The sequence below is a fragment of the Maniola hyperantus genome, chromosome Z (genome assembly GCF_902806685.2).
Source record: "Maniola hyperantus chromosome Z, iAphHyp1.2, whole genome shotgun sequence".
NCBI classification, from domain to species: domain Eukaryota; kingdom Metazoa; phylum Arthropoda; class Insecta; order Lepidoptera; family Nymphalidae; genus Maniola; species Maniola hyperantus.
Genome location: NC_048564.1, coordinates 8,697,579 through 8,716,901, shown reverse-complemented (window position 1 = coordinate 8,716,901; position 19,323 = coordinate 8,697,579). Strand labels below are relative to the sequence as shown.

The window sequence follows — 19,323 nt, the reverse complement described above, 5'->3', positions numbered from 1 at the left end:
ATATCAAGGCTGAGGAGTTCGGTCCTCGAGTTCACAAAGCCTTTACTTGGAGGTACCTAATTACCTCCAATATCAATTCATTACCGACAGTTTGTAAATCCCATCAGCTTTGGTGGTCGGGTCTCGTACTGCATCAGGATTGAGGAGTTGGAATCCTAATTTATTATGAGACAGTGTCGCATAGTTTCTCTATCGATTAAAAAAAACGCAAATCGGTTCAGAAATCTCGGAGATTTTGGTATATATAGGAAGAAAAACACAACTCCACCTTTTTGAAAGTCGGTTAATAAAGTAGATGTTACGCCTTGGTTAATCTTCTACTTGTCTGTGAAAGTTCCGTCAAAATAGGTACAGCCGTTCCAAAGATTAGCCCGTTCAAACAGACAGACAGACAAAGATTTTAAAAACATGTGATTCAGTTATGGTACAGTTCAAATAACCATATGAGCTTAATGTGAGGTAGTTATTTTGAAATTACAGATACATCAATTTTCTCGACCTCACCTATAGTGCTGAAACGTGGACACTGACAAACGGCCCTTGTTCACAAATTTAAAGTCGCTCAGCGAGCTATGGAGAGGGCTATGTTAGTAGTTTCCCTGAGGGATAAGATCCGAAATGAGGAGATCCGCAGGAGAACCAAAGTCACTGACATAGCCCAAACTATTAGCAAACTAAAGTGGCAGGGTCATGCCTGTCGTAGAGGCGATGGCCGTTGGAGCCGGAAAGTCCTTGAGTAGAGACCGCGTTTAAGCAAGCGTAGTGTGGGACGTCCTCCAGCACAATGGACCGACGATATAAAGAGGCTGGCGGGAAGTGGCTGGATGAGGAAGGCCTAGTTATGTCCAACAGTGGACTTCGACAAGCTGATGATGATGATGATGACGATATTGTTAATATTATAGTGTTATCGGCTACGCGTGCTTTGAACCCTGGTCATGTTTTGCGTGTTTAGGCTTACATTGTGGCTAATTCCGTTGTACACAATCTCTAAACTAAACTAAAATAGCACGTCTAAATATATTGCTATCCCTTTCATAATGTTGCTTGCGGAAAAGGATAGCACTAGATGTAGACCTGTTAATTTAGTTTAGTTAAGAGATTGTGTATAAGAGAATCGGCCCCAATATAGGAACAAAATGTACTTAGTATTTGAGGAATTAGGTTAGAATGATGTTAACTATAATAATTATAACTAATTATGATCTTTTTTGGTTGCCAAATAGATAAATTAAACTAAACAGACAGATGCTGTTTAAAACGTCATTGGAAATCAATGAGACACCATCTATTCTAATATTTTTATTTCTTTGGGGAATGCTCAATGCATTAACGAATAACCCTTTTATGTTTAACGCGTTTCTTAAGTTACCCGCATCCATACCAATGTATACTCTGTGTTGTACCCCGAGCGGCGAGCGACAACAATCGTAATATTTGTTGTGTTATTCATCGTTACGTCGTGATATCGCTATCCTATACGCGGTTACACAGTACTTTAATCTAGCTTTTTTACTAAATCTACGAGCAGCAGCAAATAATTTTAAGTACCTAACTAAGTAGGTACTTTCTAAATCCATATGCAGCAGTCGAAGCCGAAAAATACCGAAAAGAGTCCAATACTGTCCAATATCAACAAAAACCTTAAAAAAAAAAACATTGTAATTGTCATTTGTCACTTGTCAACAACGACAGAAGACTTCACAGAATACATTTACTCCTAGCTAGAACTAGAATCACAGAGTACTTTTTACTAGAATACATTTGTTGTCCTGTCGATCCGCGGCTTTCGAAAAATAAAGTTATTTTTATGATTCTATCGATTCTATGATAACATTTTGTTTTAAATTTTCTTACTTTATACTTCAGGGTTTTATACTTAATTTATAGATATTGTAAGAGAAAATGAACAGTGTGTCCTTACCTGAAGACTGCGCGAAACAGTGGGAAATTATGTTGTTGTTATTGTCCTCTGAGGAAAGAAAAATCGATCGGACGACTGAAGATGAAGTCGACACGATGAATTATTTCTACAAAAACAAAGGAGTCCGGTGCGTACAGAAATATCTGATTTTCCTACCTCTTCCATACAGAATCCCCGTGTCCTCCTTGATCTCGATACAGCACCATAAGCTAAAAAATTTATGGGTTAAAAATTGTATACCTAAACAAAAGTGCCGAACTGATTTTTAAAAACCCGATATTTTTTTGTTGAAAACATTGATTTTATGAATTCTTTTGGAGTGATAACAATAAAACCATACACGATTGATTGAAAACTTTGTAATGTAATCTATGCATTATAAAAGTCAGAGATTAATAATAATAGATATGCCCGATGAGATCAAAGAATGTCCAATATTTTGTCCTACTTATCCATGAAATGTATCTTCTTTTGCTAGCTTTCTTACTTTCAAAATATACAAGGCATTTTGAAATTTTCAACTGTAAAAAATACTGGTAGTAGGGGTCATCTCTCTTATCATTAGTTTAGGTTACTTAAATTTGTTTTAATTCTAGAAAAATCCTTCTTCATTGGCTGCAACAGATGCAAAGAACATATTGTAGAAAAGTCAACGAATTAGATACCGCCTTAAAATGTGATGAGATTAGTTTACTTTGGAGGCAAAAAGGCAATGACAAGTTTCGGACCAACTTAGTAGAAGAAAGTTATAAATGCTATACAAACAGTGTAAAGTATGCTAAACACAACAGCCTTATGTACTCCCTTGCTCTAGCAAATAGATCTGCAGCATTGCTACGGATGAAGAGGTTTCAGGTAAAAACAATGATAATATAATACCATAGATATGTTAGATTTATAGTTTATTTATATTAAAGTTTGGATGTAGGAGGTAATCTCCAAAACTACTCATCCAAATTAAAACATTCTTTCACTGCATTTAAATACGAAAAAATCCCTGTATAATAATATATATAATAAATATCTGGATGATACTAGAATGGAACATTAATAATTACTTATTTTCCAGGAGTGTTTGTCTGACATAGCATTGGCTATTGAGCATGGTTACCCACTAGAGCAGCAACATAAATTGCATCTACGGCGTGCCGATTGCCACATCGAATTACAGCAACGAACAGAAGCTCGCGCGTCACTTGACACAGCTGTTCAACATGCAGATTCTCTTAAACTTTCAGCCACAAACGCTTGTAAGTTCACATATTTATCTGAAATTAATATTACTTAATTTTTTTTTTTAACTTTAATAGATGATGCTTATAACTGTGTGGTTATAAGTTTCAAAGTTCCTGTGAGAACTCTTGATTTTCTGGGATTAAAAGCAATAAAACTTTGTTATATAATGTTAAAAATTGTTTTTAGTGGAATTTGAACGACACATAAAAATGCTGGAAAAAAAACTGGAATTAGTTAAAGAGGAAAGATGTGCAAACAAGTCAGTGGTTCTTCCTGACTGGTACCTCGGCCCAAATCCCAGCTTCAATGCTGCTTCCAATGCGATCGAACTAAGGTTATTACAAATCCAAATTAAAGCTTCAATTTAACAACGATGTAGTCCGCAACAGGTTGAGATGGCAATTGAGGTATGAGGCGAGAGGACGCCCCGCACTCCTGCACGCCCTCCACGCTCGCACGCAGTTGTTAGCGCAGGAGCTGTGCGTGTGTGCGGGGCGTTCCCTCTTCGAATGCCATCTCGAAATGTCGTTTACTATACATACAAATCTTAGTGCCCGTGTATCTTTAAGACTACGCATTTTTTTAGAAATCTAGAAAAACAGACAATGGTGCCGATTCTCTTGTACACAATCTCTAAACTAAATTAAATTGACAGGTCTAAATTTAGTGCTATCCTGTTCCGGAAGCAACATTATGAAAGGGATAGTTTTAGATTTAGATGTGTCATAGAAAAAAAGTTATAGAAATAAACATTGCCACAATGTATTTTTCTATAACTTATTTATGCTTTATTTCCATTTGAGTTTTTCTTTTTTTCACTCTTTTTGAATTCATAATCAGAATATTTTAAGGTAGTTGTCATGTATAAAAACCTACCTACATCATTTGTTTACCTTTATATAATAAAAAGATAATACAAGTGGGTAAGAGGAAAAATGATATTGTTGTACTGTCATGCTACTTAGCTCAATAAACACGTTCTCTGATTAAATATCGTATTATTTAACATAATAGTGGCGACGAGGCGCAAATTCGATTAAAATGGATCATAAAGCAGTGAAATTTGGTGAATTTAACCCTAAAATAGATATATGGGACAATTACATCGATCGATTGAAGTTTTGTTTTGAGGCTAATGGCATCATGTTGGATGGCGCAAAACGAGCCAATTTCTTTACTGTGTGTGGAGCAGAAGTTTTTGAAACATTTTTAGCTTTGATTACACCAAGAAAAGCCAGTGATGTGACATTTGTGGAAATTGAAGCTATTTTGACAAAACATTACAGCCCAAAACCAAATGAAATTTCAATGTCATACAAATTCTATACACGGAATCAGAATACAAATGAAAATGCATCCGAATATATTGCACAGTTACGAAAAATTAGCTCTAAAGGTAATTTTATGGAATGAGAACGGATGTTACGCGACCGACTAGTGTGTGGCATGAAGGATCGTCGTCTACAGTACGAACTTTTAAAAAAAGATAACCTGCGTTATCAAGACGTCGTTGATGCCATGCTAGCTGCCGAAACGGCGGGAAAAGACTGCCACATGATTCAGTCATCTACAAGTACAGACAGCAGCTGCACAAGCTCAAACGATGCAGCAGCCACTACAAATCAAGGTTCCTCAGTGGAAGCCATGGATATTAATGCAGTACAGACTAAGACAAACATACGACTATGTTACCGGTGTGGGGACCGTCATGGTGGGGAATGTAGATTTGTTAACGCCACTTGCCGATTCTGCAAGAAAATCGGCCACATTGAGAAGATCTGTTTATTAAAGAAGAAGTCTAAGAAGAGCATTAACTTCACCGATGATGAAATAGCTACACACTTGAATGGCCTTTACAGTATTCAATGTGAAACTAAAGTAGCACCATTTGTGGTTGAAGTTTTATTGGAAGGCATACCTGTAATACTTCAGGTGGACACAGGTGCAAGTTTCTCAATAGTCAATGAACGCACTTGGAAGAAGATTAAATGCCAAAACCTACACATCATTCTCCAACCAGTGTCACTTACTTTACACACATGGACAGAAACACCTGTCATGTTACTCGGCCAAACTAAGTTACAAGTTCAATACAAAGACATCAAATGTACCTTAAATGTAATTGTAGCAAAAGGGGGTGGTCCCAATCTTCTGGGACGGGACTGGTTGACCCCGTTGAATATTGCACTAAACATTAATTTTATGTCGAGTAGTGATCTCATGAACATTGACAAGACAATTTCTAAATACAGTGACATCTTCAGAGATGGACTTGGCACATTTACTGGAGATCCTATTACTATACATCTAAAACCTGACGCTACACCTAGATTTTTAAAAGCACGTCCGGTACCTTACGCTATCAAAGCTAAAGTTGAAAAGGAAATTGACCGCCTGGTGGCAGAAGGTGTACTACGGCCATTGTCCTTTTCAGAGTGGGCGACACCAGTCGTACCAATAATAAAGAAGTCAGGTGATGTCCGATTGTGTGGAGACTATCGCAGTACTGTCAACCAAGCTACAGAGTCAGACACTTACCCTATGCCGACAGCGAATGAGGTATTTGCTACAGTTGCAGGTGCTAAGTTTTTTACAACATTAGACCTTGATAGAGCATACACGCAAGTAAAAGTTAGTGACAGCACATCAAAAATATTAACTTTAAACACATGCAAAGGTCTTTATTCAGTTCATCGGTTACCTTTTGGAGTCTAACTTTACGGTTACGGTTGGAAAAACTAGAAGATTTTCCTTATTCTGCTCTTGAGATAGCATCCGAAACTAAAAAAGACCAAACACTCTCACGAGTTGTTCACTTTCTACAATGTGGATGGCCAAACAAGGTTACAGATAGAAATTTACGAACCTGTTGGCTACATAGAACAGAATTGTCTTTACAAGATGGCTGTGTATTACTTGGATGTCGGGTTGTTATACCACAGCCTCTTCGACAAAACATCCTACACATGCTGCACACCACACATAACGGCATTGTCCACACAAAGGCACTGGCCCGGAGTTATGTGTGGTGGCCACAGTTGAATGAAGACATAGATGAATTGGTCAGCAATTGTGCTAGGTGCTTAGAAAATAGACATATGCCTCCAAAGTCTTCACACGAGTGGGTCATCCCTTCAAGGCCATGGTCTAGAATTCATATAGACTTTGCAGGACCATTTATGAATAAGAATTTTTTTATAGTCGTCGATGCCTTCTCTAGATGGCCAGAAGTGTTAATGGTAAACAACACAAATTCCACAACAGTGATTCACCACTTAAGGAATTTATTTGCTACACATGGAATATGTGAAACCCTGGTATCTGACAATGGCACTGCTTTTGTGTCCAGTGAAATGAAATCGTTTCTGGAATCCAACAAAGTAAAACATGTGACATCCGCACCATACCATCCGGCCACTAATGGTTTGGCAGAACGCATGGTACAGACAGTAAAGGAAAAATTACGGAAGATGGAGGGACCATGGGAAATAAAAATTCCGAACATGTTGTTAGGCCTACGCGTTACTCCATGCTGCACAACAAAGAAAAGTCCTGCCGAACTGTTGATGAATAGACGCTTTCGCACGCTAATGGATACCCTACACCCTGATAATATACAACACAGAAGAATAGAAAACCAAATCATGAATAACGCCCAACAAAAAACCAGAGAAACTAATGTGTCACAAAAGGTCATGTACAGAAACTACTCAAGCGGACCGAGATGGTTACCAGGGCAGGTTGGCAGGTCTAGCTACAGGATACAAACCGGAGATGGTGCAGTGTTAAGACGACATATGGACCAAATAATCAAAATAAAAAACAGAGAGGAAACTCATGACAGAAATGATAAAGAAAAAGAGGATGGGTTAGAAGGAGAGATAGAAAATGACCCTGCTATAGAAATACCAAGCTCTGAGACAGGCCAAGGAGAAATAGAAAATGACCCTGATCCTATAATTGAAATACCCAGCTCAGAGAGATGGGAAGAGATATTAGGAATACCTAAATCAGCAGAAATAGACATACCGGGGGGAAAATTAGAGCAAAACGAAATCTTCATAATAAAGTTCCATATTCTAGGCCCAGTGGTTCTAATGAGAATATTGATTGTATTGATTTGAATGATTGATTTGTAAATTGTTTGTTTGTGTACTTAGTTATCAATTTAAGATGTTAAACTTTAATTAATGTGTATTACTTACTTAGAGGGAAGGTATGTCATGTATAAAAACCTACCTACATCATTTGTTTACCTTTTTATAATAAAAAGATAATACAAGTGGGTAAGAGGAAAAATGATATTGTTGTACTGTCATGCTACTTAGCTCAATAAACACGTTCTCTGATTAAATATCGTATTATTTAACATAATAGTAGTATACTTAGTAAGATAAACTATTAGAAAAACACTTGATTGTTTAACACCGGAATTCATAATCAAGATAGGGGCTTCTTTAGAGGACGATTCAGACGACATGTGCCATACAGAACCTTAATGCATTGCATAAAGGTTGAATATAACACAATATGTCATTTGAATCGTCCTCTAAAGAATTTTTCATGAACTCTATTTTTTCATCAGTTTCATTAGCTAGTATTGAATGTAAGTGAATGTGACAGACGCAACGACACAGTAGGCAGACACGTGGTGGTGAACGCAAGCACGCGGCGCGGCGACGTGCTGTTCTCGGAGGAGCCGTACGCGTGGGTCGCGCTGCCCACCGACGCGGCGGCGGTGTGCGAGATGTGCTGCGCGGGCGACGTCAACCCTGTGCCGTGAGTACCGTTCCGTGTTGAAATGTCAAGACTAAATAAGCATTGTTGTCAAATTTAACAGCTATTGCTTAACCAAGGTGGCCTCTATAGGATGTTAAAGTTCGAGCGTCCCTACTGAAAAGCCTTTTTCAATTTTGTGATACCTAAGCCTACCTGCGCTGATAGAGGCACTTAGCAGTACGCATGTCGGATGTCATATTGATGGAGCGTGTCTCAATAACATTAGTTATGCAGACGACATGGTGTTGCTGAGTGCGTCTGTCTGTGGTATCACGAAACTGTTGGGCATTTGTGAGACCTATGCCCACAGTCACGGCTTGACCTACAATGTCAAGAAGAGTGAATGCATGGTCTTTCAGGCCAGGGGAAAAACACTTCCTCCCACTGTACCACCTATAAAGCTGTATGAGACTCCACTAAAGAGAGTGGAGCAGTTTAAATACCTGGGGCATGTTATATCCTCTGACCTGAAAGACGATGCAGATATAGAGAGAGAACGCAGGGCGTTGTCTGTTAGGGCGAACATGATCGTCCGCAGGTTTGCTCGTTGTTCTATAGCCGTCAAAATCACTCTTTCCAGAGCATATTGCACCTCCTTCTACACGAGCAGCCTGTGGATCGATTACACGCAAAAGCAGTACAATGCCCTGCGTGTACAATATAATAATGCATTCAGGATGCTGATGGGGCTGCCCAGATTCTGCAGCGCGTCAGGGATGTTCGCCGAGGCGCATGTAGACTGTTTTTATACTACTATGCGAAAGCGGTGCACATCCCTGTTGCGTAGAGTCCGGTCCAGCACCAACGGCCTCCTGAAGGTATTTTCTGACAGGATCAACTGCCAGTACTTGAATCACTGTTGTATGATTCACGTGCTGGCAAATCGATACTGTCCTAATTTAAATAGTTATAGATTTTTTACTAACAAATAGGTTTAAGTTTCGTGTAATTACTAACACTAATATTAATAATTACTAACAATTAGGTTTAAGTTTCGTGTAATTACTAACACCAATATGATCCTTGTTGGTCGAAATAAAAACATTTTATTTTATTTTTATTTATTTAAGCAACCCATTTGCAGTTGTAGCGCGTGCTCGCGCAGCGTGTACTGCGGGGAGCGCTGCCGCGCGCTAGCTGCGCAGTCCTTCCACCGCTGGGAATGCGCGGCGGCGCAATTCTCCCTCTTCCCCACCATAGGCATTGCGCATTTAGCTCTAAGGTTAGTATTTTCATCATCGTCATGACCAACTCATCACTTCGACCTTAGACCATAGTCCGCCATGCTGACCCAATGTGAATTCGCAGACTTCACCCACCGTTGAGAACTTAACTCTTAGCAAGCAAACACAACTCTGAAAAGTTAGAGATGGGTGCCCGCAATCGAACCCCAACCTCCCTAATAGGAGGTCTTAACCTATAGGTTTGGTTTTTGCATAATTAGTTACATTCTTAATTAAAATTCAAGCCATTTTTACCCAAGATTGTCAAGTTCGTTAGTGTGTAAGTATTTTAAACATTATCCCATTTAAGGCGTATTGTCAATATTTTTATTCGAGCGGTCTGAGTGCCTTCAGAATGGCCTCACTCCTACAGCTACTTCGTAGAGCCATGACAGCATTCTGGGTGCCATTGGAGAAAAATACGCTGACCAATAATAATTAAGTATCGGGTATTCGTGTTCACGAGGCTCCTAGGATTGCCAGTTGCCACGTTAGTTTGTTTTATTTATTTATTACTAACAATGCCGTCAATTATACGGAAAAAAGCGCCAGAGCGAAGCGAGCCTGATATTCTTCTTAATTTGATAAAATTTTCAGTCTTTCGGAAGAAACAACTTTGCAGACATAATAAATCAGATGACATCAGGCACACCCCTTGTACCCTCCATGTTGACAGTGATGTATAAATATACAGACAGTTTTGTAAAATACTTTCTGTTTTTGCAGGGTTTTACTAATAAGCGCACAGAGCGGATTCCCCGCACCGCCGCGTCTGCTCCCCGAGACTACGACGGCATCCGAACTCTTCAGAAGTTACTCACAAGTTGACAACATACAAATATACAAACAAGATACACCCCCTTTCTACAGGATGTTCAATCTGGTTACCAACTTCGATAAAATGAATAATACAGACTATGTGCAGTACGCTCTGGTAAGTAGCTGATTTTTATTATTTTTATTTTTTATATATAGTTTTCCGTCAGTTGTAGCACTGACTTTTAATAGAACAGTTGGACGGATTATGGAAATAGTTACAGAGGGACCTAGAAGTGAGTTTTTGCAGGTTGTAAGCAACGCACCGGAGCGGTTCACAAAAACTCCCAAGTGCATGAATTCACAGAAATCCCCACGGTGAAGAAGGAAATAGACAGGTCACTCGAGGCCTACAAACAGAGACTTGAGAGACAACACGAATTCCTTCATTTTTTACCGAAAGCCCAAGCTATTAATTTTCTGTAATAATGGTTCTGTTCTTTAATGTTTTAATCACTCCTAACTTCAAAATTTTGGCACTGGAGCAATACTAACTGAACAAATATGGAAGACCACCAAACCCTGATAACCTCCCATGGCGCAGTGGTGAGAGCTGTGGTCTTCCACAGCTCTCACCAAGGCGCCATGAGTGGGAGACCCCGGGTTCGATTTCCGGCAGAAGCAATTTGGGAATTTATAATTTCTAAATTGTCTCTGCTCTAATGTGGTAGGAGGCTTCGGCCATTGCTAGTTACCACCCTACCGGCAAAGCCGTACCGCCAAGCAATTTAGCATTCCGGTGCGATGTCGCGTAGAAACCGGTAAGGAATATGGGTTTAATAAAACTGACATATCCCTTCTAAGTTAGCCTGCTTCCATCTTAGACTGCATCATTACTTACCACCAGACGAGATGAAGATCGCAGCCAAGGACAACTTTTAACAGAATAAAAAAAACATGCGGCGTGTATACTCTTTCTGTGTAGGTAAAGAAGTATCGTTTCACAAAGACTAGTTTGCATAACTGTTGCTATCAAATGTTGAGTTAAGTATTACCTCTTTGTTCAGACCGCGACAATGCTGACTCTATATTTAGAGAGCTATACGTCGTTCTTCGAGTTTTTGTCGAGCCAGTTGCCGTGCAAGCTCGCGGAAGTGGAGATGAAGCTGTTCGCCGCGGCGGTCGTGCTGCGCAGTCTGGGGCAGCTGGTGTGCAACGGGCACGCGACGCTCAGCCTGTCCACTGTGGAGGACGGCGACGGGAACGGTCAGTAACGATATCATCGTCGTCGTTTCGACCGATACACGTCTCAACAGATGACGTGAAATCCAATCAGTCCAGTCCAGCTTTTCTCCAATCATTCAAAAGACCTACCAAGCCAACTTGTAAAATGTTAAACTGAAAGCAAAATATTCTTTATTGTACAGCAAATTTACGCAGGTCGCACAATGAGTGAAAGGGAAGTCCGTCGTGCGACTGCCATATACCCCTCCGCTGCGATGATGAACCATTCCTGCGACCCCAACATCATAAACACGTGAGTGGCGCAACACATCTGTCCTGAAATAACTCTGAATAATAACTATAACGCGTCCGAACTAACAAAGGAAAAAAAGTGACGTTTTAGATAGAAATAATATTTTGATTGAATATATTTTTAATATTTTTTCAATAGATTTTCTTCTTCTTATTTTGCTTTATGGCTTTCAGTAGTGCCACATCCAGCACAATGCACTCAATAGATTTTGTCCAACGTCCAAAATGCTACTGGCACTATAGAAATTACATACTTACAATATTTTTTTGTGTCCATCCATATGTCATCAGATAGATTCTCGTGTACCTATAAACACTTTATGCACAAGAGCATGAACACCAGTTTTAGTCCGCTTACAGCTAGCATAATGAAGAACTTTAAGAGCATGAGGAGTGAAAATAATAATTTCACCAAATGAAAATGATTTCAAAATAACAATGATGGCCATCTCTGATTTGTAGGTTCTATAACAGCCGGCTGATAATCCGTTGTTCGCGCGAGCTAGGAGCGGGATCCGAGGTGTTCAACTGCTACGGGCCGCACCGCGCGCGCGAGCCGACCGCACAGCGACGCTCGCAACTGCGCGCGCAGTACATGTTCGCGTGCGATTGCAGTGCATGCAGCGACAGTGACAGGAAGGACTTCGTGGTAAACTGCTGTTGATGATCCGTCGTTCGCGCGACTTCTACTACACTTTGGGTCAGATCTGACCCAGCACGTGACCAAGACTGTCGGTGTCTTGGGACAGATCTGTCCACGTCTTTCCACGCAGATGCGGTTGCGCGTTTTAGGCGATTTTAAGCTTTATGCCTGTAGAAATAGAATTTAATATTCTTTGCGTATGAATCTGAATGAACCAATTAACCACAGACAACATTCACTCAAAGTTCATACAAATGTGTTTAAAAAAATCATTCAAAGTCGCGCGCATCTCTGTGGCAAGACGGGTGGCACGTACGAGGCATCCGATTGTAAATTTATTAGGCACACAAGTCATCCAAAAGGAAATAGGAAATAGTGTTTCTTGTGCAGTTGCTGTTCAGCGCTTACGCGTGTCAGTCGTGCAAGGGACCCGTGTCGTGGCAGGGGCGCCGGCCCCGCTGCCAGCAGTGCAGCGCGGATTTCCACCCGGAGCGCGCGCTCGCGCAGATCGACCACGCCGAGGAGCTTGCCATGCAAGGTACTTAACCTACAGTGGCAGGCGTCAATAGGCTTGTCGATGTATCGATATAAAATTCCAACTATCGAAAAGGTATAAAAATCAATATTTTTAATATTAATATAAAATTTACAAAATTCACCGGAATATCTCTATAATAAGTTATCTTGGCATTCGCCAGTTTTTAATACTCTAGGACCACTAGACAGGCTGACCTGGCGACGTCATAGATCAGCAGCTTTTCGTGGAAGTTTTCGATATGTGACCACAAAATGCTGGAATAATATTCCTCCTCTCAGGGATTTAAGTTCAGTTCCTGCCTTTAAGAATAATCTAAAAAAGAAACTCCTAAACGATCAAAAAACTCTAATTAGTTCTAGGTTATTAAGTTTGGTCGTTTGAAGCTGCTATTTGCTATATCTAATATAATTTAATTTATACTTCTCACATAATTTAATTCATACTTCGCCACATATCGTACGGTATACCTGTTGTCTTTCTAACCATTACCTTAATGTAAAACGGCAAGTTTTTAAGATTTTTGATTACACGCCATACTCACCATGCACAATAACTATAATATGTTATTTTTATTTTAGCTCCATTCTATCGAATTCCTGTTAATTACAGACGGTTGTGAAGACTGTTGAGCTCGTGCGCGTCACTCTTATTGGTCCCGGCAGAATACCAGCGCTCAGGTTTTGCAACAGAATGAGCTCCAGAGAGCCAGATATCATCGTCATTATCATGATCAATCCATTGCCGGCTCACTACAGAGCACGGGTCTCCTCTCAGAGTGAGAGGAGGCTACCACGCTGGCCATGTGCGGATTGGCAGCCAGATATAGACTACTTTTATCCTGGAAAAGTATAGAGTTCCCATGGGATTTTTAAAACCTAAATGAACGCGGTAAATTTATAGGTATACAGATCGCTGACTGTATAATACTTTCTTCTGCAGCAGAGCAAATGATGAGTCTTGAAGAGCGCTGCGAGAAAATGCACGCATCGTATCGTCTGAAGCAGCAAGTATGGCATCGACACCACTCTTCTCTGCGCGTGGCGGCCGACAGGCTGGCGCGCCTCTACGCGGACCTCGGTCAGTCTGTTTTTCTTTTAGGCTCCCGTACCCAAAGGGTGCCAACGGGACCCTATTCCTAAGCCTCCGCTGTCCCTCCGTCTGTCTGTCGGCGGGATGTATCATGTATCTCATAACCGTAATTGGTGGGTAGTTTCACAGAGTAGGTATTTCTAGTGCCGCTATAGTAAAAACCAAGGTGGCGAAGTTCAAAATGGCCGCCATGCAAATTAAAAGATAAAAGTACCGTGTTATATTATTTTGTACGATGGTATGGAACTCGCACACGAATGTGCGAGTTCGACTCGCACTTGAGCGGTTTTTATGGAGTCGTTATCTCGAGCGGAATTTTTGAAAAGAATTTCATTTTTACCTAAATGCCCAAATATCAACTTGAAAATGACGGAATTTCATATGAACTTTCATCCTCCCTTTAAACCCCTCTTAAATTTCCAATAAGAATTCGTGAGTGCCTACGTTATAAAAAAAACTGTCCGAAACCGGGAGTTCCAACTCAAAGAAATTTTTATTATATCTACTAATAATCGACATATCCTTAGTCCTCACGGATTAGATGGGCACTGCAGCATCGACTGATACTGCTGTTGGAATTGTATGATATTAAAAAATATTATTAATTTATTCGAAAAACTGCTTCGAAAAATCCGTTCAGTGCGCGGCCGAAAGTAATGTACTTCGGCCTTTAGAATGACATTTCGGCTTTGTAGAGCCGTACTCTGTCACTCATACCTATATGACGTTTTGTCGGTCTCAACGACAGGGACAACGCTCTAAAAATCTGCTATCTCCTTCTAAAGGTCGATGTACATTACTTTATGACAACTAAGCCTTACCCAAACAAATAATATTGGATTTACATTCACTTACTATAAAAGTACTCGCATATTTTCGCTGTTAGCTTTTTATAATTTGCTTCATCATTAATGTGGTGGATTCAACAGGGGAATTCAGCAAAAGTATGGAGCTGATTAAACAGAACATCCAGAGCTTAGAATACCAGTTTGGATCCTTCAGTGTAGAGGTAAAGGAAATCCTACTATAATATTATAAATGTGAAAGTGTGGATGTTTGTTACTCAATCACTCAAAAACGGCTGAACGGATTTAGATGAAATTTGGAATGAAGATAGATTATACCCTGGATTAACACATAGGCTACTTTTTATCCCGGAAAATCAAAGCGTTCCCGCGGGGTTTTGAAAAAAGTAAAAGAAAGTGGGCATCAGCTAGTATAATAAGAAACAGATCCTAGATAAATTAAGCATCTATATTGTATCATTGCATGCCCAATGGTTAAGAAGTCGGCCTCTTATTCGGGAGTGAGGGGTGATCCCGGGCACGCACCTCTAACTTTTCGGAGTTATGTGTGTTTTAACTTAAAATCAAGTGATTATTTAATTGCTGAAAAGGTGAAGCGAAACAACGTGACGAAACCTGCAAGGATCTCCAAAGCGTATGAAGTCTGTCTTTCCGCACTTGGCCAGCGTGACCCTTCTCTTTCTGGAGACCAGCTCAATAGTGAGCCGGCCAGGGGTTATTATAACATCGTCCATCTCCCTCTTGTGTGTTTCCCGCCCGCAAATGCCTACTATTGGACGATGTCTCAGGTGAACCCAGTTAGTTTGGCTCTAGCTATCGCAACTAATATGGCGTTCAATATTTCGCAGGTGGCACACGAGCTTAGAAAACTATCTGACGTCATGCTAGAAAGAATACTCAACGCGCCACAGCATTTGGAACACAGGTATGCATTTTTATATTTATCCTCGTAATTTACCCTGCCAATAATGTCTTTTATGCTGCAACAACCAGCACATGGCGTGGGTGTTTGTCGCAACTTATTAGCTTTTAAATTTTTTCCTTAACGCAAAGATAAGATTCAGTAGGGATGGTGCATACTAGCCAAATCAGAAACTTTTGGCAAAAATCAAAACGCGTCGCTTAATATGGGAGTTGTATACATATAATACATAGTTTTGACGTCATAACTTCGTCTTCTTTTCGTCGTACTTTGGAGTTTAAAATGATTACCAAACTTTAAACCGTTCGCTGATAGTTTAAATTTGCTAACCATTTTAAATCACCGGTTTAACTTTAAAAAATTACGTATAATTTCGTCAAATGTTTATGACATCACATCTATGTACTTCATACATGCTATCACACTAAGCGAGCGTTTTGACGTTTGATAAAAGTCGAAAGATAAAAACTTTTTAGCCATTAAATCGATAATTTAAAATGTTTAGCAAACTTAAAACTGACAGAGGACGTGGATTTTACAAATATTGGAAGACCCTATATTTAATAACTAGCTTATGCTCGAGACTTCGTCCGCGTAGACTAAACAAATTTCAAACCCTTATTTCACCCCCTTAGGGGTAAAATTTTTAAAATCCTTTCTTAGCGGATGCCTACGTCATAATAGCTATCCGCATGCCAAGTTTCAGCCCGATCCGTCCAGTAGTTTGAGCTGTGCGTTGATAGATCAGTCAGTCAGTCACCTTTTCCTTTTATATATTTAGATTAATAATTCCTAAGAAATTATTAATATTTGACATGAGCATCATCCCAATTGTAACTTTATTTTATTGTACAGGGAATGGTGCCTGGAAGCCCATAAGATAATAAAGAAAGCTATCCAGCTGATGGAGCTGAATTATGGTTCGTGGGAGCCGTTGGTGGCGCGGCTGAAGGAGCAAGAGGCGTTCGTGGCCGCGCTGCTAGCTGAGAGCCGCACGCCCGACGCCGCGGACTGCATCCACCACAACCTGCATTACAACCTCAAAATATAATGCCTTAAGCTCAGGACTCGCGAACTTGAACCAATTAACCACGAGACACGTTGGAAACCAAGGAAAATCGTTCGACACAATCTGAAAATATAATGCCACAAGCACAAGTCTCGCGAGCTTGAACCGATTAACCACGGGACAAGTTAACTCCTCACGCGCCATTTTAACTTTTTTGACTAGCGACAATTTTAACGATTAAGAATCGCTATATAAAGCAACGAATTATTATTTAAGAACTGTACAGTTGTGCAAAAATATTGCACAAGTGCTTAAGAAGCAAAAAAAAAGGACCTTAATAATAATTTACAATATGAAGTGTTGAAAATAGAAACCCAAATGGGTAACAAATTTTTTAATATAATGTAACTACCACTAGCTGATGCCCGTGACCTCATCCGCGTAGATTTCGGTTCTTTAAAATCCCATGGGAATTTTGATTCTTCGGGATAAAAGTTATTCTAATTTACTCTGACTGACACATACAAAAATCACGTCGATCCGTTGCTCCGTTGCGACGTGATTATGAAGACAACCAATAAATCAACAAACAAACACACTTTCGCATTTATGTTATAACTAGATGATGCCCGCGACTTCGTCCGCGTGGATTTAGGTTTTTAAAAATCCCGGGGGAATTCTTTTATTTTCCGGGATCAAAAGTAGCCTATGTCCTTCCCCGGGATGCAAGCTATCTCTATACCAAATTTCATCAAAATCGGTCAAACGGATGGGCCGTGAAAAGCTAGCAGACATACAGATAGACAGACACACTTTCGCATTTAGAATATTAGTATGGATATGGGTAGTCACTAGTCATGTGATTATTTACTTCAATTGTGGGAAATTGAAAACATAATTTGAATATGTTTCAAATAGTTTACGTATGGGATCAAGTTAATTATACAATTTGTTAACATGGGATCAAGGTAATACCACAATTTGTTAATTACATTTTTTTAATGTAAAAGACCCTTAATGTTAAAAATGTACACACTACCTTGTAGCTACGCCTGATGTGTGTACATTAGGCGTTTCTCGTCTTCTTACAATTTCCCTGCGAGGACCTGCTATCGCTCGCTCGCTACCGCTAGTACAGGTTATATCTTAATTTTAAGTATTTGAATATTTTTATTTAATAACCATATTTATAAATAATAATTATACTTGAAATTAACATAAAACTTTAAATAAAACGTATATAGTTTGTGCTCATGACTTGTGAAACTTAGCTATCAATACCGCTGTAATAAATCTTCTGTTACGTCATATCCAAGTCAGGTGTGGCTGTTGTTTCTGGGATAGTCTTAAATATTATAAAAGGAAAAGGTTACTAACTGACTGATCTATCGACGTACGGCCCAAACTACTGCACGGATCGGGCTGAACTTTAGCATCCAGACAGCTATAATGACGTAGGCATCCGCTAAGAAAGGATTTTTGAAAATTCAACCCCCAAGGGGGTGAAATTGAGGTTTGAAATTTGTGTAGTCCACGCGGACGAAGTCGCGAGCATAAGTATAGCCATTACATAAGTTTAGCCATATAATACATAATTGAGCAGTGTACAAATTTTTATTAATAGATTTAAGCCTGTTTTTCCCATATATTTATTTTAGGAGTAGGCAGGTGTTGCAGCTGGAAAATCGTAGTTGAAATTTCGTTGAAATCTAGCGATAGTGATTTTATTACTGTATCATTGTAGGCTGCCATTCTTTCTTGAGAAATGGAGTTAAAATCATTTTATGGACATAATTATTTTAGAAGTACCTATAATCGCCGTTAGCGATACCTATCACTTTGGATTGCGTTGCCGTTAACTTAATGGTGCTGGCTGCAGAGCCGTTACCGGCCGACGGTTACATAGCTTAGGTTCGTCGCTGGAATAAATCAGGATCAAGTTCATAAGTAATGCATAAAATTACAGTACAAAATCTAAGCACCACGACCCTAAGCAGTTGCCTGTCCTATCCGTAGTGTTTTTGCCAGACGCGAGGACAGAAACTCGCGAAAGTCCTAGAAGAAAAACGAAGGTAGAGTAGGTGAAGCTGAGTGAAGGGGCGTCGGAGCGAGTCATCTGGCGTAGCCTATTTTACAAAATTTGATAGCCCTAGGTCCCATGCTAATGAATACTGAATAACGATTATATATATTTTAGCATTTAAACTATCGTGAGTGATTTCCATTCTAAATAATATCTGTCCCGGCTGTACTCACGTGTGTAGTCGACGTTAGCCCGACTAGTTTCGAACCCATACGGGGTCCTTTTTCAAGGGAGTCCGTTCGCGCACGCGCCGCGGTTTTGACTGCGGGACGCACGTGACTATATATATATATATTTTGATTATATATATTTTGCTGACAGCGCCTCTTAAGCGCGAACGGCAACGCTTTCCAAAGTGATAAGGTACCGCTGAACTTCCTTTTTTTTTTAAATACACAAGTGTTAATAATATTTGAGTCACTATTGTTTTAGTTTACTTATTTGAATAAAACATTTTAACCAAAATAGTCTTTTTTTTCATCCACACTGAATGTTAGCTACCGAATTTATTTTTAAACCATTGAACATTGACTTGACTGTTAGGGCTTCAGACTAGCATATTTTTTTGCGCGTATACGGTCGTTTCAGCATACGCGCTTACACGCGCGCTACAAAAAACCGGACTCGCGTATACGGGCATATTTCGGCGTGTTCGCTCGAACCGGTGCAGTGGTGGCGCGCGGGGAGGTGTCTGAGCGTGTGCCAAAAGGCGCGCCTATACGCGCCTACACGCGCTTCCAAAAACGAGCTCATACGCGCGTATAAAACGCTAGTCTGAA

General features: G+C 39.9%; 1 protein-coding gene across 1 annotated transcript; it reads left to right on the top strand.

The window, feature by feature from the left end:
- The first annotated feature begins 1,775 nt into the window (after window positions 1–1,775).
- Window positions 1,776–19,003, top strand: LOC117995510 (SET and MYND domain-containing protein 4-like). The gene is made up of 15 exons (XM_034983516.2): window positions 1,776–2,051; window positions 2,521–2,779; window positions 2,994–3,174; window positions 3,347–3,494; window positions 7,784–7,939; window positions 9,024–9,161; window positions 9,889–10,096; window positions 10,986–11,184; window positions 11,359–11,455; window positions 11,917–12,103; window positions 12,488–12,635; window positions 13,575–13,712; window positions 14,654–14,733; window positions 15,379–15,455; window positions 16,308–19,003. Exons 1-15 carry the CDS (start codon window positions 1,906–1,908, stop codon window positions 16,501–16,503), a joined length of 2,358 nt encoding a protein of 785 aa, XP_034839407.1. The 5' UTR covers window positions 1,776–1,905; the 3' UTR covers window positions 16,504–19,003.
- The last annotated feature ends 320 nt before the right edge of the window (window positions 19,004–19,323 follow it).